The sequence below is a fragment of the Amphiprion ocellaris genome, chromosome 10 (genome assembly GCF_022539595.1).
Source record: "Amphiprion ocellaris isolate individual 3 ecotype Okinawa chromosome 10, ASM2253959v1, whole genome shotgun sequence".
Classification (NCBI taxonomy): Eukaryota; Metazoa; Chordata; class Actinopteri; family Pomacentridae; genus Amphiprion; species Amphiprion ocellaris.
The window spans coordinates 6,115,375-6,142,927 of record NC_072775.1 but is presented as its reverse complement, the minus strand read 5'-3'; the positions used below and the strand labels follow the sequence as shown (position 1 = coordinate 6,142,927).

The following is a 27,553-nucleotide window of genomic DNA, read 5'->3' as shown; positions in this document are numbered from 1 at the left end:
GAGAGGCTGTGCCGCTCTCCTTGCCTCCTCTCCTGTGCGCAGTGCTCCGGCCCGGCCGCTCCTTCCTTCCTCCCTCATTTCCTCCACCACAGCTGTATCTCTCCTCCTCTCTCGGATGCTGGCTTTGCCTTCCTCTTCTTCTCTCTTCTTCTTCTTTCCCTTCACGCCACCGAGCTGGACCAAATACTTCGGAGAAGGGGTGGAAATGACTGACTACCTGTTTTGCATGGTCTGAATTTCGGGAAATTCGCACGTCGGAAAGGAGGGGAGTCAAGAGGGAGAAAAAAGGAGGCTCTCCATCCCCCGAGGGAATTTATTTTACAGTAAGCAGGCGCAATGTCATTCCAGTTTCCTCATTCCGCTCGCCTCACACCTCCCATCTGTGCAAATGCTTGCTAGAAGAAGAGGGGAAAAACAGAAATGCTAGAATGGTGACAGCCTGCTGGGAATATGGCTGCATGTTTTATTTTGATCGAAGTGTGTGCCAGATGTTTTATTATTATTATTTTTATTTTTTTTATTCTGCTTCTATGTGCTGAGGCGTGGTGTGGATTGTGGTGTTGTGTTTCGGTGCAGCTTGCATTGATCGAAAATGGAGATCCCCCTTATATTTCAGCTTTAACTCGCTGTCCATCCATCCATCCATCCATCCATCCGAGGTGTGTGTGTGTGTGTGTGTGTGTGTGTGAGAGAGAGAGAGAGAGAGAGAGAGAGAGAGAGAGCGAGAGGAGGGGGGAGGGAAGGGGAAGCGATGGTGAGAGGGGGTGGGATGGCTGATGAGAAAACGGCAGCCTATTACTTTCAGATTGACCTAAATTTGAGCGATATTTCGCAAGATTATCGCGGGGTGACAGCGGCTCGTTGCGCACAGCCTGCACCGTCTTTGTGCAGCCTCTTTTTTTTTTTTTTTTTTTTGCAGAGGAGCTGCACGGTGCGCTGCGATATTTCTTCTTTTATTATTTATTTTTTTAGTTTCTCCCAGCCATCAGACAGGCATGTGAGCGGATGAAGAGGACCTTGCTCTCCCAGCTCCAGCCTGACCGCTGCTCCATGTTGATCCACGGGAACACCGCTACAGCCACCACGGTGCGCAGGGGCGGATCTACTGGGGTGGCATAGGGTTGCAACTGCCACCCCTAGAAGATGCCTTGGCACCCCGGCTGCCACCCCAGTTCTGAATGATCTCATTCAAAAATATGTATATGAAAGGTTGTGGCCGGCCGTAAAGAGCGAAAGTCCAGGAAAGACAAATAACGAGTGAAACTCCGATGTCCGAGTGCTTTGAATGCACCATGTTGACGTCACGTCCTGTACAGTCTATGCTGCTACAGATACGAGGCGACACGCCCCCCTGAGGTGGCTGCTCTTAGACCTCACTCGTGAATGACAGCTGGACTTCGGTGTGGCAGTAAGACGCTAGTTAGACTGGGTTAGACTACATGCTAATATAACTGTTCACAATGTATTAAATGCTAATAGTGTCTAAAGTCACATAAAGTGTTTGCTTGTGAGAGGAGCCACGGTTTCCAGTGAGCCTGGGCCTTGCTAATTTTTACGTAGCTAGCTAATGTTAGAGAACAGCCACAGAAGGATGGCGGGGGATCGTCTGTAGAAGTTTTTCTCTTTTTTTTGATAATTACAACCTGTGGTTCTCACAACACACTGTAGGTCAAAAGAAATCACACATTCACTAAGACTTTACATGACATTAAAGTGTACCCCAGCCACACCAGGTTTTCATGCACTGTTTGAAACCTAAATCCTGCTTGTTTAATGCTGGGGTTTTTTTGTTTTGTTTTGTTTTGTTTTGTTTTTTAAATAATTTTGGTGACAAGGTCATAATAACACCAACATTGATGTGTTTCATCATAGTACACTCATATCATTTAGTTCACAGCTGAAAAAACGTTTACATGTTAAGTATCTCTTTAAAGGTTTAAATTGTACATATCAGATTGTGTCATAGTTAATAATGAAAATTATCAAAGGAAAAAACAGTTCAGTCAGTGTGATTCTTGTAGGAGACAGTAAAGAATGAAGAGGAAGGGAACCGCCAGCAGCTTTTCCCAGCCTAAAAGAAGAGAGGAGGAAGAACATCCCAGAGAGGAGGTGGAGGAGGAAGAGTTCAGAGAGAGAGAAAGAAATGAAGGCAGGCAGAGGTCAGACAGCGAAAGGTAAATCAGACTATCTCTGGTCCAACTGCTCCACATGCTATGAATATTGCTTTAGTATAATATATCTGAATAAGAGGTACACCTATCACAATAATTACCTTTTTGGACAAATTATTATCTGATGTAGTTCGTCTTTCAATTTTAAGATGAGTAGATCCTTAATTCTTAAGAATATCCGAGTATTGGAATTATAGAATTATTCTAGAAATGTCTCAAAGAGCATCAAAAAATAAAACCACAAATCTAAGACAATAAATACAATGATCTGGACTCTGACTCTGTTCTAGATGAATTAATAATGTAATCATTGTGGCAGGCCGAACATAAGCAGAGATCACACAAATGCAGATTTCCCAAAACAGTGTACAAGAGAGACATTGTCTAGTCTTAATCTAGTTTGTTGCTAAATTTAAGAAACATTTTTAACATATCAAGCATTTGGTTTCTTCAAAGTGTATAAGGTTGACTTTATTTCAATTTAAATCTTTTCCCCTTTCTGCTAGACACATCAAGTCACATATTCTGATTGACAGCTAATAAGAACAATTCATGTTTGGGATTGGCTGACAAATACAAATGATATTTACTTATTTAACATACTTGTTTCAGCAGTACTTGCGTCAATTTGATAACGCCTGCTGGTTGGTTTCATCCAAATCTGATCCAATCACATACGTATATATATATATATATATATATATATATATATATATATATATATATATATATATATATATATATATATATATATATATATATATATTTATATATATATATTTATATGCCACCCCCTAAAATGTATCTGCCACCCCTTTGCCACCATATTAATTTTTCTCTAGCTCCGCCCCTGACGGTGCGCCTCTTGATCAGCTCCGGGCTCCACCATGGAGTAATTAAATCCCATTCATCACGTTGCCAAAGATGACTGTGGAGCCTATTTCACCACAGGGCTTCATAAATGTTTGTCCATGGATTTCTTGCTCTGTGACCTGGCAGAAATTTGAGAAGGGGTGCCTCCTCTTCCTCTTGCTGAATTAGCCCTCTCACAGTGCATCTCCTGCATGGCACTTTATGATGCCTCATTTGAAGTTAATTCCTGTGTGTTTTCTCCAGGCGGGCCGTAGATCACAGATCGCTCCCAAAATGGAGGAACTAACCCAGGCCTCATAAGAAGTTTAATGTGATGGACGTTGGTGGGGGGTTAAAAATCGGCAGGGCAGATTATGCCAGTTGGTTGATAACAGGCTGCTTATTGCGTGTTGGCCATGTGTGCTTGTACAATATGTTAGTTATGAGAGGACAAAGATCAGCTCATATGGCAGCTTGAGAATGAGTCGGACCAATGGAGGGTTTCACAGCTGCTATTTAACTACATGGCCGGTCAGAAGACAATGCACTTGTCCAGTGGTACGAACTTAATGTTTCATTTAATTTGGGCAACGTGTGTTAAAATAGTGGTTTCGTCATTCATAATGACGTTTAAACCTCGGAACGTCAAGTAGTTTCTTTGCATTCTTTGTTCTGGTTACCTTTTTGCTCACTGTGGGCTCATTTTTCACTGCAATATACAATCTTGCACCCATATGTAGCCGCACAACCATGGCTAGAAATATAGGGAAACACAGAAATGTCCTCTGTGCTGAGTAACACATTCATGTTACCTCAACTACATCTATTTTGCCAAAATTGAAAATGAAATCTAGTCAATATGTGCAAGATGTGTCTCACAGTTACCAACATTCAGAAACTGAAATTCACATGCTATCAACATGTAACTCATTACATTTGTAGAATATCTACAAACTACTCTGGACATCAGCTCTAGGAAGCTGTTTCACCATGCTGAATGTATCTTTCAACAACTCACTGACAACATGCTCCTCCTTATACCTTTTGTTTTTCCCGTTCTGCATTTATTTTGTTGATCAAGTACGTATTATGTCTTCTGAACCTTGCTTAACATCTCTGCCTGCATTTTATCCAAACAATACTCTAATATTTGTCATGTGACCGTGCTTCACAGTTGTGTCATGTATGGCTTCATGGGTTTGTTTGAATTTTTTATTTTTATTTTTTTGTCTTTTATGGAAGTGGTGCAAATCGTAAATTTTTGGCAATTTTTAAATGAAACAAGTAATTTTGATGAAATATTGTGATTTGAAGATTAGATTTAGTTAATTTCCCCAACAGAAAAGTACATAGTTACTTCAAGGGTTGTTGGAAAGTAGAGAATCTCTTTTAAATGCTGCAGTTTGATACTGGCTGGTGGTAAAGACTGAAAGCAGGGGAAAAACAACTAGCTGGAAGTTAGCTTAGCATAAAGAGTGAAAGCAAGGGAAAATGGCTAGCTGGGTCATCCAAAGGTAACATAATGTGCTTTACTGCACCTGTAATGCTCCCGAAGTACACAACATACAAAAACTGTAATGTTAAAACAGTTTGTGGTTTGACAGAGGGTCAAAGCATGTGCCAGTTAATGTTAGCTTAGGATGGAAAGCAAGGGGGAACAATTTGCCAGCATTGCCTAAAGGTAACAAAACACCAGTTATTGGTTCTCCAGCAGGGTTATGTGCCAGAGTATTTCTTGGCAGTCTGCAATGGTTACCTGGTATCTGTTTGTTGCTTAGCGACTTCAAGGTGATGACAGCTTCATATTTAGCAACCAGATATGAGAGCGGTATCAGTCTTTTCATAATTCCTTCATTCTTCAAACAGTAAAAAGACAAGATGAAGGAGAGATCAAATGCAAACATCAGACAACCCCTCACATTAATCTAGAGGGTCTCGAAACCCCTGATTGACCCCATAATGCTAAACAAATATCATTATTAGCAGTTTAATGTGAGCACTTTTTCCATGTTGCCCGTTTGGCATGAATACGATCACAGTTTCAGCTCGTGTCTCCAGCATTCATTTGGTCTGCCAGAGCGCACACACACAAACAGCTTGTGTTTACTGACTACTAAGAGCTAGATTTGCAACATCTCAAAGCACCGTTCTAAACACTTAACGCACACAGGTGAAACCGCCAGCCAGTGTTCTCGTCACACAACGTTTAACTGATCAAAGAGCTTCTTTTCCCAAATGTTGCGTTCCTGTAGCACACCGAGCAGCAATACAGGAAGCCGGAGAGCTTCAGAGCACATTCACCTGCTACTCTGGGATGTAATAGAGCAACGCACCACCACCACTTCCCTCCTCCACCATCTCCCAGCTCTCCAACCCCACTCGCTCTCCATTTCTCTGCCTAATTGCCAAAGATTCATGGTGCCTGGTGGAGTGACCCCCTTAGCTTCGTCCCTGGTGAAAAGTCTGAAAAGTGATGCACTCCAGCACGGTTCAGGGAAGTGTTAAGAGCATGTTATCATCCTTCTCTGAAGAGCCGCTTCAGATGCTGCAGCCTCAACAGGCTTCATTAAGTTTTTATATTCAGAAGATGATACATGGGATGTGGACAAACTTTTAATGACCTCTCGCTGACTGATTCTGGTCATGAATTACTCTGATTCCTTCGCATGGCCGAGAATCAAAACTTCCCTTATTAATCTCAAGAACTAGACAAATGAATAATATTTGGATGCATGCAGTTAATTCAGTTCAGAAGACTAGAATGTAAAAGAGGTGGACAAAACAATATAAACCATAATACAAAAAGAGTTTGAATGATAATTTCAAGTTTTCTTTAAAGTATTTTATGTTTTTTTGACACAATTTCAACTGGTTATGATACATTTTTCAAAATAATCATAGAAGCTTCAGTAAAAATCAACTGGACTTCTCTTTTAGGTTTTTGAAGACGTTTCATCTCTCATCCAAGAGGCGTCTTCAGTTCTAACTGGCTAACTGGGAGGACCAGAATATATAGTCACTACAGGTCACATGGGAAATGGTCTTCAAAAACCTACAAGAGAAATCCAGTTAGTTTTTACTGAAGCTCCTACGATTACCATGATCTGGATGACAGAGAATCTTCACAGAGATATTTTCCAAAATATTTTTCTGAGATTTGGTCTCATGGTCCAACACACAGGCCACAAGTGGTCAGACGATTGTACAAATGTGTTTGAAAGTGAGTGCAGCTAAAAATATTGGTAGTAGCCTGTCACTGCAAAGCTACAGCAGCAAGTGTAGGTCACCACTGAACCAGGACCTGACTGTTAGAGTTTCTCTCCCCACTGGAAAGATCAAAAAGAAAATGAAATAAATTGTACTTTAACGTTATATTTTCAAAAGTGGGTCATTACTAAGTGACACTTTAGTGTCAGAATATTGAGTGTTATGTGACAACTCTCGGGATTTGAAGCATTCAGACGATGTAAAAATGCTAAATAAATCAATTCACTCGGACATATTAAAGATGGACATAGCAGTGATGTCTCTCAGTGGTTAGTGGAATACCGTTTTGAAGTTTAGATTTTCACAGTTGCCATTTGGTCTGGCAAAGAGTGGATCTGACTTAGATAAACACATGTCCACATGGTAGTGACTTATCAATCAAGATGTAGCCCCGCCCTAATGCATATGCTGCTTTATTGCCTAATTTACTCCAAATGGGATCATAGTTTTGAAAAATAACATCATGCTATATTGAAAGACATTTCAATTTGGCAATTGAAACCATAAACTTAATAGGAAAATGTTTACTGAGGTAGAAAATCAAGTGAGAATCAGGGTCATTGAGCTTGTTTTTTGCAACCAGAGGTGTTGTGTTTCCACATGAGCTTCACTTTTCAGAGCTAGAGACTACATCCATCTTTTATACATTTTAATACTTCAGTGAATGCTGTGCTAAAATACATCAAGAGCAAACCACTGAGAACAAAGAAAAGCCTCCACTAGTTGAGACAAAACCATCAGGGATATTACAGATACCCTATAGACCGTATATAGGAGGTCGGCAAATGCTTAATTAGTATGAAATATCCAATGACCCACTTATGTAGCAGCATTAACATGCTCAAGTAACTTCAAGAATAATGTTGTTTTTATGTGTTGCTATGTTATTCCCTGTAGACTTTATGTAAGCTTGTGTAGACAAAATAGCTGCAACTAGGGGATTCTTGATATTTATGGTAGTATTGGTTGCATTGTTGGTTATGTAACAAGAATGTAATCATTTGTGCACGATTACCTCCAGGCCACAAAGTCTTTCCCTCCCTCTTACTATTACAAGTAATAATCATAGTGATATCAGTTGCACTAATGTTCTTATTGTATTTTTTTCAAACAAAAACAGTCTAATTTGATATAAAATGACAATCAGGCACGGTGGAGACACGTCTTGTTTACTACCTATGTGAACAGCCATCTATTGTCCTAACCTGATAATCTCTGCTGATAACCTTGTTCAGAGAGAGAGAGAGAGAGAGAGAGAGAGAGAGAGAGAGAGAGAGAGAGATTGTGTGTTGTCAGGTCATTGTATTCCAATCAGGGCAGCATCGGATTCATATCACAGCAGGCACCACCTCCCTCCATCAGTGAGTAGATGGGCAGATAGGCTGGCTGGTCAACAACCTCTTTATTCTGTGAATCACTGGCAGCAGAAACACAGAGATGTTAAAAAAAAATAGAACAAGATGTTGCAGTAGCAAAAGTAAATGCTGATTTAAAGAACTGATTACTAAAATAAATAATAAAATTGAAAGAAGGAGGAGATTTAGTAAACCTGGAGATCAAATAGATTAAAAATCCCTTATCTAGGTTACAATGCTAAATCAGAAATTGAATACAAAATGCCATAAACAAAAACTGGACATACTATGACCTCTTCAGTCATGTCGGTCTATGATGACGCCATGTGCTGGGTTTTAACCGCTCGGTCATTGCACATTTATTGCTCCCAACATAGTAAGAAACGATGGCGTGACTGTGCAGCTCAGTTTGGCCTTTGATATAATCGATTTCTCCGTCCTGTTACATAAACTGTCCACACTGTGGTTCGACTCCATTACTTTATATTGTGTGGTTCCTGTGACTTTGAGCATTAATGCAGATTGAGCTTTTAATTTGATTAAACTATCTCTCATTAATCAACATCTTTGCAGATGATACCTTACTGCTATGCTGGTCCTTTAGTTTAAATTTTCAAAATCTTTACCAGACTTTTAGTTGTTTAAAATTTGTTAACACTGATAATAAACATTTTGATATCAAAATGTAGTCCATGGATGAGGGAATAGAGAACATAGGCAAACTAGTACCTTCACAGACAAGGCAATGTGATTCTATCTAGAGGGATGGGATATGGAGCACATAGCCTATCCTAAAAAGTTAATGGCATGCTACGACATGCAGTGACTGTGCCTATAGCTAAATATAACAACTAAAAACAGCCCTGTTTGCATGAAATTGCATTTATATAATAGTGAGTTGTTTCTATTGTGGTCATCTATGGTTAGATCATACTCAGAAGCATTGTTGAATGAATGAAGTGCTGCATTTTCAAACTCCATCACAGTGGCTATGAGGATGTCAGGGCAGTGCTTCGACCTTGGTAGATATCTGCTCAGCACATTAATGAAAACTGTAGCAAAGTACTGTTTATTAGCATTGCTGTCTTATTTGTGTCTCATTTGAATCAGTCGTACACACGAGACTGTTCAATCTGTGGACATGCAGTGTTTGTAGGTACAAAATATCATATACTGCATTCTTATCAACTGGTATTGCTAATAATGGGTAACCTGGAAGCAGAGGTTTTCCTGGAGGTGTGCATCTTGGCTTTCTGATTTGTTGTAGTGGAGCGCAGTCAACTGAGGTGTGACATCAGTCCCAGCTGCGACTTTCTGAGGAAAATGGAACACAGCAGTTACACAAGACTGTGACACCAGAGGCTAGAATTCACATTCTGAGTGTGTGGTAGTGTTTAGGAAACAGACGCTCTTTGGTTATGTTTAGGACAATGTTTTGTTTTTTTTTTATTTTAAAGGATTTTCCCCAAGCTGTATATGGAGGTTATATTAAAAAAGAAAAGAAAAGACACACATACAAGGATGGTACCTTCCTTTGGAGGTTTTCGGGTCACACAGCTGATTGGAGACCCAGAGGTAGACCCAGACCTCCCTGGAGAGATTACATACCCCATCTGGCCTGGGAACACTTTGTGATCCTGGAAAACATTGCTAAGGAGAGGAAATAATCTGCTGCCACCGTGACCTGACTCTGAAAATGAATGGATGGCTAGATAGATGTTATATATGGATGTATCTGCCACTGAATTAATATTGTAATATTAATATGTTTGGCTTTTATCTATCACTGATTACAAATGTTTGTAAGTTGGATCCCTTTTGTACACATTTTCAATCAAGAAGCTGACTGCTATCTCTGCATTTTTAGAGAAATATACTCCTTAAAGTCCCTCTCCAGTCATTGATTTAACCCTTAAAAACTCATATCGGTGTTTTAAATTTACAGATTTAATTTTTTCATTGCAAGTAATCTTGTAGGAGTAATATTTAGTTAATAGTAAGTTGGAATATTTCAGTAATTCAGTCGTACGTCTTTGCCCACAAAACAATTCTAAAGGAAAATAGCAGTACAGAAATTATGTTTGAAACCCCAGAAGCCTGAATTCCTCATCTGCGAACTGTAATTTCAAGGTGGAAATACTTAGCCACCGATTGCTTATTTCTCTCATCATATGTCTTCCAGCATCTCAGAAACACCATATGGACATGTTGACAAGGTTTAAAAAAAATTTCACTAGAGGGTGTTTTTCAAGGTGATGAGGAAGTCCTCATGAGATGAGTTTTTCTCCTGTGTAAACTGCACTGCACAAACCGTACTTACTAATCATCATCAGGGTTGTGTTTTCTTGGTGAGGGTTGAGGTGAATGTTAAGTGCAGGTCTGCAAACTCCAACCTCCCGCATTAAACTCAGGTCTCCACACACTCAGTTTCTGCCCCGCTACATAAAGAGAACACTGCGTTTAGTATGACAGCAAGGAGAAACCAGGTGACTTTAGTAACCAGGTGAAGGGCTAAGTACTGGCTCCATGTAAATAGAGTCACTGATGGAAATCTCACGGTGCTGCTGTTGATCTTTGCGCCTGGTCGGTGTTACAGGTGTTCTTACGGGGTGCAAACAGCAGAGTAGCTTCCACTTGCGGGTTTGGCCGGTTCACTAATGGATGATGGCAAATACCCACTGCACTTTGCATCCCCTGTCTCCGGCAGTGAGTGGTTTTCCCTCTTCTCCTCTGCCTTAAGAGAGCCGAGCAGTAGATCGGCGGCTATATGGAGAGGGTAATGGCTGTTTGTCAGACACATCATTTTGTCACTTGAGTTTTGTTCATTTCACTCGATGGTCGAGTGTGCGCTTTTCCAGCGGGAAAAACTCTGTTCGCAGAATCGTTTTGCACCCGTATTTGCAACGGCTGCCATCTGGATGTGAATTAAACCGGCGTTTGGATAAAAATGCAACTGTATCCGTCTCATTGTGCTCAGTTAAATAATGACATTTAGGTCAATTTAGGAACCGCATGGAACAAGTCGCAGCCTGTTCAGCCAGAAGGCCACCGCACTATTTTTTAATCACGGCAGCACATTAGCGAATTAATGAGTAATGGATAAATGAGAGGCATCTTTCATCTCCGTGTTAAGCCAAGTTCAGGCCAGGGCTGTCGTTATTGTTCCAGCGAGTCCACCGTCCTCTCAGAGTCTGACAGAGCTCAGACCCTGCATGTCCCTCTGCACCCAGGGAGACAATAATACTCCTCCTAATCCACCTCTCACTGCATTGCTCGCCCAATCAATCCCCCATGGAGTGGACCGTTGCCAAGTTGCGGTTGCCAAATTGTGGTTGCCGTGACAACATTGACTCGGGTTTTGCTGTGATGTCAGCCAGGTGCGGTCTGGCAGTTCGGGCTCTTAACAAGACCAACCCTTGTTGGAGATAATGAGCAAGACTCCGCTGTCATGGCGATGACTCTTTTTGTGTATGAGGGGAGGTCAGCGAGGGGCGACTCCCAATTAGCTTGGAGTGTGAGAGGGAGACGGTGAGTGGGTAGATGGGAGACAATTTTTCCCCCCATGAGCTTTGTTGCTGCATGTTTGTGTGTGAACACGTGGGCTCTTCTGCAACCTGTGTAACAAATACAAAAAAACATTCAGTTTGTACCTTATTAAACCAGCAAATGGTCAAGAATTGGTTCTTTATTGGACAACTGGAAAGGGATTCATATTTGAGATTGTGTATTTGAAACTAACAAATCTCCATGTGTTTTATCAGTAGCTTATACATAAACAGCTGAATAAGTGGGTGATCACTGAAAATTATTTAACATTGAGCAAGATGGATTTAGTTTTAAATTTTCAAATCACAACGAAATTCCAGTAGTTTGTTCGTATACCTTACTAGCATTGTTTTTTTTAATGAAACTAAGGATGCAAATTTCAATCAGTTTCTTTAAGGTTTAATTGGTAACACATTAACAATCAATATTCAGTCGTTAAATCAGTGAAATATGGTGCAGCTTCTTCCATATGTTGCTAAATCGGATTGTACCACTGACAAAATTGGCTTGGTTAGACCAAAATTTGTCTTAAACTATGCTACAAGAGCAGGATTGTATACACATGTGCACGGAATACATAGACATGACTTTTGCATGCTATGTAGTATTCCAAGCAGATTGCCTAGAAGTAGAAAAGAAGCACAACAGCAACAGCAATACATTTGTAGCTTTCAGCAGCACTCCATGTAAGCATCCACTATAGCGATGGGCAATAACACACTTTTCAGATTTGATACGATACTGGTTACTTTTTGCATAAAATAATCGATACCGATTTTCTTATTAGTGAATTTTTTCTCAATCATAGTATTAGTACTCTTAAAAACAAATCACGTCAAATACTGGCCATGTATCAACTTTAATGTGCGCAGTTCAAATTGCAAACACACAACTCGCAGCTCTTCTCTTCCTAAAAATATCTGGAATTGACACATGCACTTTTATTTCGCATTTACTAATTAGTAATCAGTACTTTAATTGAAAAGCAGATACCAAAATGGGTGACGTATGGGTATCGATATATCTTTACCATGGGATCGAGCTGCCCATCACTAATCCACAAGGGAGCATAATCAGTACTGGACAGGTAAACTGCATGTTATTGCTTAAGACATTATTAATATTAACAGCAAATAATCAATTAACAATCAGCAATATTCCAGGACACACACATTATTAGTTTTATTTAACATCGTAAGCCAAAACTGTCAAATGTGAACTATAGTCTAAAAGTGAAAAAGGTATTGTTTAAACCAGATGAAAGGTGATGAAGCCAACATTTAGCAAATAGTGGCTTGGGGTTTCTTATATTTTTTGTTAACTTTTTCTCTCTGTTGTGGTGCTAGTAGGTATCATTCACTATTTACCAGAACTTTCACTGGAAACAAGAACTTCTTGCGATTCATGATTAAGGGAATAACACAGATTAGTGCAGCTTGTAAAAGAAAAGGTAAACAAGACAGGAAGGCATTTGACGCAATGTTTGCTGCACATCAAGCCACATGTAAACCCACTGACATTTCTTTTGGGAGTTTACAATTAAAAGAAAAGCACTTAATGTATCTTTTTTACTTTTGTTAATAATGTGCTGTTATGTTCTTTGTATAATCACAATGAGATATGTTGTCATACATCTAAATTACCAAAACGACTTAAGATTAGCCATCAAGCAGTACAGTCTGGTATCATAAGATGGTCTATGTTTTTTTTTCTTCTTTTGCTTTTCCATGCCGTTTTACCATTTAGTGTCGTTGAACAATACCCGTAAGATCAGAGGATCAAAACCGTAACCTTAAGCATTTTTCATGGAATTTTAATGCCGTAAAATTACACGCGACAAATCTGTCGACGTGACGCACGAAATCAGCCTTTATGCACAATCCCATGATACTGGTGGGTATGAAGAGCAATAAAAATGTCTTTCCAATCAATGCCTCACTTGTTTTGGGGGCTTTAAAATGCTTGCATACTCATTTTCTGCCCTTTATTTACCCTTCATGAGTTCAGTCAAACAAGGACGATGTTGGAGCTTTTTAAACACACTTCCAACAACAACATATCTACCTGCTCACACTATTGTCCAGATAACAGAAGGGTTTCTCGTGTTGTGCCCGCTCACATGTCATTTAGAGTTACATTTGTGTGCCCTTGTCTCATTGCACGTGTGTGTTTTTGACTCGGTGGGCGTTGGAGGACCGTCAGCTGCAGTCTGGCAGCAGCTCTTTGTTCTCACTCTTACGTGTAAGTGGGCCTTACATAATTAGAAATGAGCTTCTTATCCATAGTGCTGCTGAGAGAAAACCATTATGTCCCGTGGAGCTTTTGGAGCTGTAAAGTTTTTTTTAAAAAAATGACACATTGTGGTCAAACGCATTTATCACTTATCACCGTGATGAGAATAATTCACTCTGCCTCGTGTCATTGGCTGTGTTCTTTGGAAACAACATAGAATTTTCATCTGGACGTGAAATCAGTGGTTTTACAGGGGACTGCTTTTGCCTTTTTGTTGATGTAACAATACATTTGCATATTGTATGTATTAGTGAATCAACACAGAAGGGTTTCTTTATTTGTGTCCAAGTGCTACTTTGTTTTCTTTGTCCCAGCCATTCCACCTTCCACGCCTGCATCGCTTTGTTTCATGGTTGTTTCATTTTTTGCTGACGGTGTGGCTTGTGTGGGCTCTGTTGCAGACTACAATGGCAATGTATTCTTTTGCTTCAGGCTTTTGTCCTTGATTATTTTCTGACCAGCAACACTTTGAATGTGCTGTAAAACATCACCTTAAGTAGCCATTTAATGGGAAAAAAATGACCACTCGACCAATTAAACATGAGCGTGAAAAGAAAAGAAAAAAAGCTTCTGAAATGGAAGGTGGCGCTATCTCTTCCTCTGCTTTGACAGTTTTTATGTCCTAAGCATTTTTTAAACTTTAAAGGGCATTTTGGTGCCCCGAGCTCTCATTAATTTCTAACCCTTTGCGAGTATTTGCTGGCTTGCAGGTTTTTCTGTGTGTGGGTTTGTGTGTGAGTGTACACGTGCAGCAGAGGAAGTGGCGTCTGGCCAGTGTGGCCGTGCTTTGTCTGGCTTTAATGCCTTTTCATTCACTGTACTCACATCCAGCCAGCGTCCTGACAGCCACTAATCTCCTCTTTATCTTAAAGGTTTGCTCAGCACTTTGGTGTCCCATTCAGGCAGCAAAGCGTTTCTCCCAGTTGACTGTCGAACTGTGCTCAATAGTTGTCACCGTTTTCAGACGTGTCCAGACAGAAGATTGGGACTCTGCTGCATTGTGATATTGTGTATGTGTGTGTGAACAGATACAGGCCATGGTGTAGCCATACGAGAACATCCATATTGGACAAATCTGCAGATGTTTTGGGAATTTTCACATCTACTGTCAACATTTTTAGTGATGCTAAAATGGCCAGTGATTCGGTCCACCACCTTGGTCCAGACTGAAACATCTCAACACTGTTATTGAGGAATCTGCTTCCCATGAATTTAACCCAAATGAAACACAACTCTTGACCTTTAGTGCTGCTCTGAAGTTGGCATTTTAGTTTCCTCTAAAATCACTTGTAACTATCACATGAATTGCCACAGCATTTGCCATCCGTATTCATTAAATGAACCATTACAAATTATGTTCATTATCCATTTAAGGGAAACTCCAGTGATTTTTATCATCAAAGTCTGTTGGCTAAAACTATTGCATAAAGGGGAAAAAAGTTGTATAAAAGTCTGCGGTGGCGCCAAAGGAAGCTGCCAAAGTCTGATAAATTGCCTGAAGTCATGTCACTTGAGTCGGCATCAGTTTGGGCTGAAGACTACAAGGGTGAAAATGAAGAAAAAATAAACATGGGGGTTCAGAGTAGAACGGAGAGAGCTAACCCGACCTCTGTAGCCCATCTGCATCTCTGCTGAAAGCAAGGCTAGAGCCGGTTACGAGCATAACATACTGCAATCTCTTACACAGTTGAGTCAAAGTAGGTAGGTAATGTAGGCACCAGGTTTTGAGAAGGAAGAAGAACATGTGGAAGAAAAAAAGGCGTTATCTCTGGTTTGGTTCATGGATATATAATGACAAGGCCTTGCTGCTAATTTGTCTTTGTGACTTGTGAAGGAAAATACCCTGCAGCCCTTCAAGCTTTTCTCCACCAGTAGAAAAGAGATCACTTTAAAACGGCTAGCAAGATCTATTAGAATACACTGTATTATGCATTTTTAATCCATATGGTTTTATATCTAAAATACTTCCTCAAAGCCTGAAAAGGTTGTTTTTATGTGTGTGATGCCATCCCAATGTAAAGTCTACGGGCTGAGAAGAAATGGGCTGGCAGGGTCGTCTGAGGAAAGTCTGATGTTGGAATCAAACCTGGAAACTAGAGCTTTTTCAACTTCAGTGTCTTAGGAAGATCATTTTTGAAGAAGATATTCAGTACTAACTTCTCCATTGTGAGTGTGAAAATAGACTTTTCCACTGCAGGAACCTGTAGGCTATTTTAGGGCACCAAGCCTTTGTGCATGTTTTGACTGCAAGAACTACCCTGTGTGCAAGTGTAGAACTTCTATGAGATTGCTTTTTATGGGAGAGAAAAGTACCGAATCTGGTTTAAAAACAGTTGAGTGGGACTTGGTTAAACTCAGAGAAGATAAATGCTGGTTAAACTTGAGGACACCATATTTTTTATCAAGTAGCAGTCTTCTCCTGTTTAACATCTGCATCACCAATTTAAAATTAGGCATATAGGCTAACATCACACACTCTCTATTGTTCAATGTCCTTCATGCTCAGTAACGACTATTTGTTGTTTTGATGTACATGAAGTTAACATTGCAGTCAAAGCAGTCACCACAATGGAAACAGAAAGAATTAAGTGGCTAATTACATGGCTGTTGTTGTACACACCTGCTCCATGTTCCTGTAGTGGATAATTGTCTAATATTGTTGCAGCATATTGCTGAAATCATCAGAGTATTCTTTTGACTGCTCTGTACCTTTGGAATGTATTACAAAATTTGAAATGACTAACTGCATTTGACATTTTGTCAGCTTGCTGGCTGTCTTTCCCAGCGTTCATGCTATGTTTGTCTGGCTCATGGGATGTAAACTTCAGCTATAGGTTTAGCATTTCTGTCACACTTCACTATAAGAAGCAACAACCTCCGAGCAGCAGCCCACCACACTGAAAATGCAAGGTTTGAAGAAGATTCAGATCGTGCAGTAAGGCAGCCCTGCTTGGTTCTTGTTTGAATGGGGCACCATCAATGCATCCTGGGCTTAGCACTGCCACATACAGTTGTGACTGATTTAATGCAAACAAGCTAGAGGATTTTTTCCCCACTGTAGCAGAATGAGAGTAAGGTGCACTCAAACCATTCGGGCCGGGCCGGGTGAGGTTTCCCATATTGAGTCAAATTAAGCCACAGGCTCCACTCCTGGTGGTGCCCTTCCATCAATTCCTTTAAGTTTCAGCTTTACAACCATACTCCCCCCGGAACCCAAAGACTTTGGTTTCCCAGACACTGTCTGGCGGGTCATGGGAATAACGCTGCCAGATGGCTAGTTGGCATCGTTTATGGTCGGAACTACAACGGTATCTTATTGTCTTCGAACCTCCGATTTTTGTTCTTGATTAATGAAAGCATTCTTGGCAAATGCTTTCGCTTTCGTCCGTCTTGCGCCTGTCCAAGAATTTCACCTCTAGCGGCACAATACAATGCCCCCAGCCATCCCGCTTCATTCAGACGCAAGGCATTCATTTTTTTCCTGAGAATGGCCATGGTTTGGTTTTGCTTGTGTGTTTCCATTAACTCTCAGTAGCAGAGTCATCCTTTTTGTGTCACTCTGTCAACACAATAGTCCTGATGAGCTCATAGGTTTGCACAACATTTGGACCTTTTGTGCTGAGAGGTAACATGAGTCATCAGATTTGTTGATCCAATCTCGAATGACTTTCAGTGCTCACGCTAAACAAGCTTTTTATGTCCAATGCAGGACCTTTTTTTCTGGAAATCATATATATTACATGGGACACATTAACAGAGGTAATTAGCTGGAAAGGTCCTGCTATGAGATGTTTAGACAACAAATAAGCAGTGCAAATAATGAGGATGTTGTTTTCCGGTGACTACCCCCGGCTCACGAGGCCACGCCCGCTCTGTTAGTGCTCTGCTGTGGATGTGAGATTAGCTGGAAGGAGTGCTGCCATTGATCACCCGGCTGGAGATACACACAGAGAAACGATCGATAGAAAACCACCTCAAACCACCATTTAGTGAATGAGCATATGAACAATCCTACAATTCTAATTCATCTCCTGCATAGCCATGCTGTTTTGTCATCATCACATTTAGCGCTACAGGATTATGTTCCACCCTTAGTGCATTGGAAAAATCAGTGGAATACAGATTGAACTTGTTGAAATTTTTTCATCTGCTCATCTGGGATATAGCAAAGATTGAGTTTTTTTAAGAAGCTTTGATGTCAGAAAGAAAACAGGATATTTACACTTGGGAAATACAGTAGATGGAAATCAGATGTAGTTGTTTTTTGTTTGTATAACTGGTATAAATCAGCTATAGGATGCTTCCTGTGAGCTCTCTGGGTCTTTTTTGTGTGTTTTATCACCAAACCCATTCAGGCAAAAAAACTTCTGCAGCATTTGGCAGCTGCTGGTTGAAAATGTCACATGCTGCCTCCTTAAAAAAAATGCAGCTTCTGAACACAGCTCCGAGGAAATATTTTCTCTTGGACCTTTTAAGTTTGACTAATGAGGATTTGTCAGGTTGAGCTGAGCGTCTCGCTGATGACTAAGCATTGATGGAGAGACTTTGCAGTTTATTGGCTAAGGGTCAAATCCCTCGGAGATTTTCGCTCAGCTGGCTAACATACTGCACTCCATGTGCTCCAGTATGCGAGTTAGGGCTGGGAATTCCTTCTTTTCACTCCCCTCAGCTGCTCTAGTGTAATAACACTGTGTCCTTACTTATCTGAGCCTTCTGGCTAAATTAATGAATCCCATTGATTTCTTGCAGTGAAATAACACTGTGTCCCCAGTTAACTCGCTTTCCAGCTTAATTAATCGAAGACATTGATTAGGCAATGATAAGCTGGACGTATGTGTTGATCACTACTACTTTCCTCGTCTTGCTGCTTATAAAAATATTCATTACATTGGATCTCATTATTTCCATATGAAGTCGTGCTGCACTAGCAAGCATTTACTATAAAAAGGACTATCAGTTAGTGACAATGAAGACCATCCACTCTATTTACAATAGTGGACCTGTTATTGAAAATATATTGCCTTTAAAAACATCCACTAAAAACAGTTCATCTAAACACAGCTGTTATTTAGAGTGCAATAGTTTTTTTGGCCTCTTATAATTTATATCCATCTTCTGACTGCTTCTGTCAGTTTCTCTCTTGTGTCATTTCCTTCAACCCTTAGAGCCCGACAGATGCAATTTGCATCCAAATTTATTGCAGATGTAACTGTATGACTTGATCTAGTTTCTTGTCTGTGTGTTGTGTTGTAAAGAAAAATAATATAGAATTTACATCATATTTAATGGAAGCTACAGTCTACATATAGCTCTGTGTCCATCTCGCTGCCTCGCTCTTGTTTAAATTAGTCCTGAGCTTGTCATTTTATAGATTTGGAACACTCATCACAAGAAGGAGCAGAGCCAGAGCTTCAGAATTATGATCGTCACATAATTATATATTACCTAATAATGTTATGAAGACATATCAAACTTCTGCAAAGTACTGTCTACTAATTTCTTCATCCATTCACACACTCCTGCCTGCCCCCATGAAACAGCAGAATTAACTCTTTCTGGATGAAACCAGTTGTTTCTCTGTATGGCAAAGTGTTGCCAAGTCAATAAAATATACACTAAATTTCAAGAATATACTAACTGAATGCATTGTCTCTAGCATAGCAGGCATTACATCCCTCTTTGTATGAAAAATAAATGCAAAGGAATGAATTTGCTTTGAACGTGATGATTCTCTGGCAAGTTAAGGAGTAATAAAAAGCATCTTTTATTCTGGGGTTCTAAGTTGATTCATGATTGTTTAACTGTGATAGACTTCAGAGATAGTGATGTCCTTGGAGACAACAATAATGGCATGTTCTCTTTTTAAAAATTGGCAAAATTGCACCATTTATCGTGGCAAGAAATGGAAAGAAATATTAGATCTTAACATTTGGCATTAGCTCCTTTAAAAGCAAACAAACACAATATTCAAATCCATGACTGAAGCCATGATTCACTCACGGCTGAGCCATGATTCAGAGACTTTTCAGGTGAACTGCAGGCAGTGTTTACACAGAACAGAGAGAAGGTGCCAAGAGGGATAGAAAGAAACACAACACATACTTGGTCTATAAAATTAAATGCACCATGGTCCCCTATAAATAGGAGCAAGTTGTCAGTTAGTTGTTGGAAGATACATTCAGCATGGTGAAATATCTTTTTAGAGTTGACATGCAGAGTGTTGTGAAAAAGGCCTAGTTCGTACGGGTTGTGAAAATCTAAACAGGCCTGACTATAGCATGTGGACCCTTCAGTTTTGTCTCCAGGATGAGTTGGTTCAATATATAATTGCGGGACTTTTTGTATCATAGTTGACATTTTTACTGTTTTCAGGCCTAAAACCAACATGGCCGCCTATAACCAAACACCACGTGGCATTTTTACAGAAAGATTCTTCTAAATATTATATATACAATTGAGTAAAATTGAAATTGAAAGTTATTTATAAAGATATTGTAGTAAACCTGTTGACATGCCATAAATCCACACTTGACTCACACACTACTTTATATTAAATAACTCAGAAAGCCTTGGAGTCTCTCCAGTCTTTTCTTCAGGAGGAAATGACTTCACGTGGAGCAGGTCATGTGATCTGGAATTAACACACTTCCTGGAGAGGTGTTTTTGTAATGGGGAACTTAGTTGGAAGTGATTTCTTGGGCACAGATACAATTCGTTATTTTCCATGTAAAATTTGATATATTGCCAAGAAAGAAATATCTGTCATGATTATCTCAACTTAGTAAAAAGAACACAATAAAAAAAGTTTTTGAATAAGCTCATTTTATTATTGTTTAGCTCATTAGAAGGTGGTTGTTATTAAATTTGGACTGTTATTTAGTTGACATTTTAGTGATATCCAGTCATTTTTTTAATTAATAAAGGATTGTTTCCAAAATAAATAATTATGCAATTTGTAAAGATGTGATCATAATGAACATAAAAATCATTAGTTATTTTTAAAAAATTTTAATAGAAATGTATGCAAGATATATCCCATGGAGTTCAAAAGTCCCACAATTATATATTGACCCAGTAGCACCGTGGGCACTTGGAAAATGTTGTACGTATTGATTCCAGTTTATGTTTTTTCAATTTTTGTACACAAGACATTTTTGAGTTCTCTCTACTTTCAGTTATAGTTTTGCAATTTCCAGGTGCAGAACTTTATATTGCAGGAAAAATTCATCTACAGCAGAAAATCACATGATCTGCCAACATTGTTCAAAAAGTTCAGTATTTCAGCAGAGCATAACACACAGGTGATGCTTGAATGCATAAGGTACCGGGTTAAAAGGTGCATTTACCCTCCAGTAAATCCGTGCATGAAACACCAAGCTTTCAGTTTTCATGCCAGTGCTGCTGTGCATTGAGTTAGCATTCGACAGCATCCGTTTTTAATATTTAAATCCCAATCCACAATATAAGGCCACTGGTACCATTGTATTTCTGTAAAATCATGAGAATGCTTGATGGGACTAACGCATTACTTTTTCTTTTCCACTTAAATTGCTCTCTATAAGGGCATCTATGTGAAACATGTGACTCAGGCCTGGTCTCTGAGGATGAGGCATGGAGAGGGATGGAGAGGGGAGGAGAGAGCAGAAATGAGCGAAGAAGTGGAAGCAAGTGCAGAAGGAGGCGAGTCGAGGCTTTATGTATGCGGTGAACATTCTTTACTAGTAACTGTGGGAGCCAGTGACACATGAAATATGAGAGACAGCAGCACTCTCCACTATTTATAGCTCTGCAAGAGAGAAAGAGATAAGTAGAGAAAGCAGCCACACCGCATATATATACTCCAGGGCAGAGCTGGCATCATTTTTTCATTCACTATAAAGAGGAAAAAGAGGAGTTGCGCCCAATTTTCAGAGTGCACATATGTCACCGCGATGTCTTCAGACAGGCCGGCCGGATTCGTCAACATGTACGTGTCATCGCCATAGCGAGAGGTGGCTAAATAAGCCTCTGCATCCACTTTTCTTTCTTTTTTTTTTTAACTCGCACAGCTAAACAGGTGCTTGGGGGAAGCTCTGGTTTTCGGCTTTGTGTTGTCGTTTTGTGGCAATTCAAACCCATCTGCAGCTCGGCACCGGTTTGCACAAACTGCTAAAAATGTATCAGCCCTGCTGGGAGCGCAATGGCATGTTCTGTTCTGCTGGAGTTACTGATGAAAAGAAGCCGAAAAGAAGCCAAAAAGAAGCCCTGTGAAAGTGGGTACACAGATTAGAGAAGCATTCCGTTGATGTTATATTATCTGTAGATGAAGACTTGTTAGTAGGAATCAAGATTCTTCACATTCATTCAGGTCTTGCAGTGGCCTGACAAGCTCTAAGAATAACCACAGCTAACCAGCGCTAATGCTCAATTAATGAGGGTCAAAGGGGCAGCTGTGAAAGGATGAATAAACATTTGGGGAACACTCATCTTTGGATATCGTCCACTGGGTTGGTTTTGATGCGAGATAATTTCACTGTGACCTCGAATTGTGTAACATGTCAGCACTGAGGGGCCGAAGAAGAACATCAGATAAGAGGAAGCAGATTTGGAGGACGAGTTTGATATGTGATGCACAGCAGCGACGAAACCCATTAGGAAAGCAGCAAGTATTCTTATTGCTCAGAAATTGTCCAGCCCAGTTACAGCTGCAGTTTATCAATGGCATTTTTAACCAGGTCTTTGCCCCCTGACTTCACCCTGTTCCACAGGGTGTCCTAACTTGCATTATGCTGTCGTCTTGGCCGTTTGATGTCGCCGTTCTCACGCTTGGACTCGAGCTTTAGCCACGGTCCGAGGCTGAAGCCGAGGGCGGCTGCGGCTCTTTGATGCTGCCCTCCATAAGTGATTTCTTCAGTGATGTCATTTCTTTAGAGAAAAAGCCCTTCAAAGTCAGGCTGATGTATTATGCATGACACTACAGTAGCCAGCCAGTGTGCTAGTGGTGCTCTGAGGTGGTAATGGTGATGCTCGCTGTGCTGAGAATAGAAACGGGGAGCCTTTGTACTGAAGACTTTTTCTGTGGCTGAATTAGCAATGGTCACCTTTTATCTTCGCTCAAGTGCGTGTTGGATTTAAGATATGTATGAGCAAAATACTACCACTGTGCAAACATGAGATATCAGTGGGCTGTGCTTACATTGGAGAGGAATATTCTATGCTAAAGTGCACTGTAAAAATCACAATTTTTTTGTTTCTTTGGTAACATTCTATTTATATTGTGAGATGTAGATATGATGGATGTCATAGTGAAATTACATGTGGGATGGTGGCACTATCAAAGATTCAACTTTTGCAGGAAGTCCGGATTATGGGATTTTATTTAAAATCAAGAGAGCAAATGTTTCTCCCATTTATCCATTTTTCAACACTTATCAGGTCCAGGACCTGGGGGAAGCAGCCTAGACAGAGCTGCCCAGACCTCCCTCTCCACTGTCACCTCCTCCAGCTCTTCCAGGAGATACTGAGGCATTCCTAAACCAGCTGAGAGACGTAATCTCTCCAGTTTATCCTGGTCTTCATCCGGTTGGACATGCCAAAGAACACCTCACATGGGAAGCATCTGGGAGGCATCCCAGAGAGATGGCCAAACCACCTCAACTGGCTCTTTTCTACTCAGATACAGAGCACAGTCTTTTGCAAGTGGCTCAAAGTTGAGCCTGGACACCCATCAAACGGAGCGTTTTCCACCGATTGCCTTATTTTTTGGTCGGTACCGATGGCTTGTGGCCTTAAGTGATGGTAGAAATGTAGATCAACTGGTAAATCACTAGCTTTCCCACAGCAGACCTCTTCTTTTTTAAAACATGCATTGTGTTCTTAAACAGTTTTTCTCATTAGATTACAATTATTTTGGGATCTCAACACAATGAGTTTTTCAAATGAAGAATATTTTGAAAAATTGTGCCAAATTACAAAATAATTTGCCTTGCCAAGACAATAAAAGACAAACTTTCAAATTATTAGTTTTTTTGATCTGCCAAAAACTAAGAGCACTTACATCATTACAATAAGAAACTGTCAATAATTTCTACTCCTTTCTCCTTTTGCCTTTTGTCAGAGTGAGCATGATACAACTTATTCATGTTTTCTTTGGACTAAAGAGACCCAAACAAAGAACCGCAGATTTTTTTTCCCGTCTGTGTTTTTGCAGAAGTGATATTTTGCTCCTTTTATATTTTGGCTCCATGAATTTAAAATCAACCAAGATTGAAATGCAGATGTTCAGTCTTTTGTAAAATTTTGTGCGAGGGAAACAATCGAGCAGTAAATCACTGTCTACACATTCATGGGTTTATTCAGTCTGTGGGGCTTAAGCTGAACAACATCTTCTACACACTTATGGCAGTCAACGTAGCTAATTTTAGTGCTACTGAAGCCTTTAATTATCTTTTTGGCCTTTTCACACAGTTTGCATCGTTCACACTGATTTGTGCCTTTTTCTAATTGTTGCTGTGAGAATGAAAGTTCTTACTTTTATCTATCAAACCACAGAAGAAACACGTCGATGCTAATGGAAGGGAGTGTTGTTTAGTTGGTTGGTCCACGACGCTGCTGCAGACTGAAATATATGAACTTTTATTGGATGAATCATGGGTGGTTAGCACCGTCGCCTTGCAGCTAGAAGATCCCGGTTCATGTCCCCGTCTTACTGGGATCTTTCTGCATGGAGTTTGCATGTTCAGCTCAAAGCACAATTTTATAGTTTCACAACACTGGTAGCATGTCGTATTCTATAAATAATAGATCACCTTTGGGCTTTGTTTGAACAGAATAACACCATTAATGTCAATTATGAATCACTTTTTTCATGTTTACTCCACAAAATGCTCACAATGGGCCCAAATCAACACTAAAACTATCTATCCTGTTGTATCAAAGGGGTTAAATGGCAGATTTATTTATTTTTTTTTTTGCTTACGAGAGGATGTGGGTATGGAGGGTTTTATTACACGTGTAGATATTAATAGATGGTGCCATTTCAAAGGCAGTTTTGACTGCAGTGCGGCGTTGTGTGTGGCTGGAGCCGACACATGTTCAGCAGCCTCAGGCTTTGTTGTTGAGCTGAGCCGCTATCTGTTTTATTGCTGGGATGTAGCTTGGGTATTTCGCCCTTGAAACTCAGTAACTGAACCTGTAGTTTTTTATGATTGGTAGACCCCCCCTCTGCAAATACAATTCTGCCCCACTTTCTCAACCCACTGGAGTTTATTTCTAACAAACCTCTGACTGATTTTTCTTTCCTTTTTTTTCCTTCAGTTTGCCCAAACCTAGTTACCTTTTGAAGTGTCTCAACTGGTAACTTTCATTCCTGAATCGTCTCGTTTCACAAACAGCTTTGTCATGGCGCATCGTGTCATTGAACGGGTTGAATTCCTCTGTGGGTTAGCGCAAGTTTTAATTTGTCTTTGCAATGTGTTTATCCACCACCGTTGTAACCCCTGTAATTACACCATGTGATGAAGCTGCTTGCGAACACAGCTCACCCAGAGGATCTGTGGAAAATATGGATAATTCATGTTCGTATTTTTAGCTGCTCCGGCTTGTTGTTTGGAGACGTAGCGTTAAACAAGAGGCTACTTTGTAATGAAGATGAGGATCTACTCTTTCTGTTTGTTTTGCTTCTTTTTTTAACTTTAGGCCATCGCCTGTTGGGAGATTGCGCAGGAAAAAGCGGATATTTGGGCCTTTTTTTCTCATATTCTCTCGTTTTCACTTCTGCATAAAAAAATCAACAGCATCGCTAGAGTTAATATCATCCTTTATTCTAATTTCTTTCAAGCTTAAACACTCTACAGGACATTCAAAGCAGTGCCATTCGAGTGAGTGCCATTATACCGCATGAAATTTTTAAAGTCGGAAGCTCTAAATTGCCCACACTTGCCTGTTCGTTAGAGAGGCATAATTTATATGGGAAACCTAGGCTCTTTCATTTTAAATTTGAGACGACTGACTACATGATGTTTGACTCATGAGAAGTAAATCTTTATGAGCACTAATCAGAAGTCTGCTGAGTACATCTAAATGCTCACTGTGTGTGAGTGAAGTCTTGATTTATTGTTGGGCAAAGGTTGCGGTAAGGTTAGGCAAGTTATGGTTAGAGTTAGGGTAGGAAATGAATTTAAGGTAATGATGTGGAAGGAAACAAAACTGTGTGCATTTCTGAACATGACTGCAGCACTGTATTGAATGAAACTCATTGAACTCTCTCCCCCCGCCGCTGTGCACGTGAACTCATCAATAAGAGCACATCAGCAGTGAGTGAGGAGGTCAGATTTGTTGCCTACATGGTGTGAAGGTCTCTCTTTTTCTGTGACCTAAGGGGATGCTGAGATGCTTCCAAATTGTTGTCCCATAACCTTCCCAGTAGGGGTCTCCATGGCAACTCAATACAGACAGCCAATCACAGAGAAGCTCCTTTAGCTACTGCCAGTGCTTCTTAAATTAGCAGACGCTATAGCCAACCTAAATAAATTCAATACTAAATTATGGCTATATTGATTGTTGTGCAACTTGTATTATCTATGTGTCTGTTCGTCGATGAGTTCACAACTTGTTTTGTTGTCCAACAGTATGTGGACAACAAAACAAATAAACATCACCCAGACATTTGATTGAGAGTATTTGATATTAGAGTATGTAGACTAATTGTTATGGGAATGTTATTTCTCATTTCAGTCTCTCATCATGACTGTTTCACTTTTAATTCGAACCTGACTGATACTGGATTTTGGGGGTAAAACTTTATTCCAACCGCCTAGTTTGTGAAAGACTAACATTTCTATGTATATATATGGTGTTAGATTGATATTTAAAAGGTAAAATTTACAAATAAAGTTAGGTTTTTCACAAATTAGTCAGCAGCTTAGTTGGCACCATTTCTAAATTACCTCAAGCATCCTGTTCTCCATTATATTCTGTTAAACATAGTTCTGTAGCTGATAAATCAGTATAGGAACCCATATCGGCTAATAATCAGCCGGCTAATATATCCATCGCGCTGTGCTGCACATATCTAATGCTGCGTTTATGGTCCGCTCACCCACTCTATAGTCCACTATATAGTGCTCTCAGCTGCACAATACATCGACTGACTTAGACCATCATGCATTGCGGCCTAAAAAATGAAGAAGCGTTAGCTGCTAGTTAATGTGATTTTCTCACCCATTGAGAGTGCTTCATGAACATAACACTCTTCAGACATTTCAACTGTGCAGCAGCTCGTCTCCTTCTCTTGAGCAGCAGCAGTTATTATCAAAATGCTTATGGAGCCATAGTGGAGATTTTAACCCTGTTGTGACCATAGGAGAAAAAATACAAAAATAACGCATCAGAATCAGATTTTAGTATGGAGAATAATTCATTTTTTATGTTGTTTTCATAAAAAAACAAAACGTAAACAATCTGCCATTTAAGGGACTATAATCTTGAAAATGAGTAAATATTTGATAATTTTGATCAGGACTGTTTCTGGTTTAAAAAAATCTAACTTGTTGAAAGAGGATCCAGACATTTTTGTCATTAAGGTTTCAAGTGTGACTTTGTTCTTAAAATATGACACTGCACAAAGAACACTAATACATCAGGCTCAATGTTGCTGCTAATCACTGACACATTATCAATAAAAAAAAGAGGAAAGAAATTCTACTTACCAATTCCTATGTGGGAAATATATCTTTTTTGTGTTTTTTCATTAAAAAAAAAAAAAAAAAAAACTGATAAAAAAAAATACATTTAAGATGTTAGTTTCAAAATGTAACTTGGTCAAAGTGGAAAAGCATACTATGAATATGAAATATTTTTTGTAACTTTTTTGAAGTGACATTTGGTGGTTAATCAGTTGAAACTGTGCATATGTTAGTAAGACACTGTTAGGAAGCTTGCTTTAAAAAATCTACAAGGGAGCTATTGTTTGTTTGTTTGCTTGTATTGTACTTGACTGCTTTGCATGGATAATAGTAATTAATATATTGAAGATCCATATACACTGCCCGACCAAAAAAGATGTTGCACACTCTATTATTTTGTTGGACT

At 39.8% G+C, this 27,553-nt stretch overlaps 1 protein-coding gene across 6 annotated transcripts in view; it reads left to right on the top strand.

Annotated features, from left to right (window-relative positions):
- The window catches only part of LOC111580727 (catenin delta-2-like), a 191,691-nt gene continuing 164,138 nt past the window's right edge, over positions 1 to 27,553 (top strand). The window contains exons 1-2 of one of the 6 annotated variants that reach the window (XM_055014457.1): positions 1 to 323; positions 2,022 to 2,174. In XM_055014457.1, the coding sequence (XP_054870432.1) occupies positions 2,144 to 2,174 (31 nt within the window). In that variant the 5' untranslated portion in view covers positions 1 to 323; positions 2,022 to 2,143. The remainder of the gene's footprint in view (positions 324 to 2,021; positions 2,175 to 27,553) is intronic. The other 5 variants (XM_055014456.1, XM_055014459.1, XM_055014460.1 and 2 more) reach the window with 5 other exon arrangements.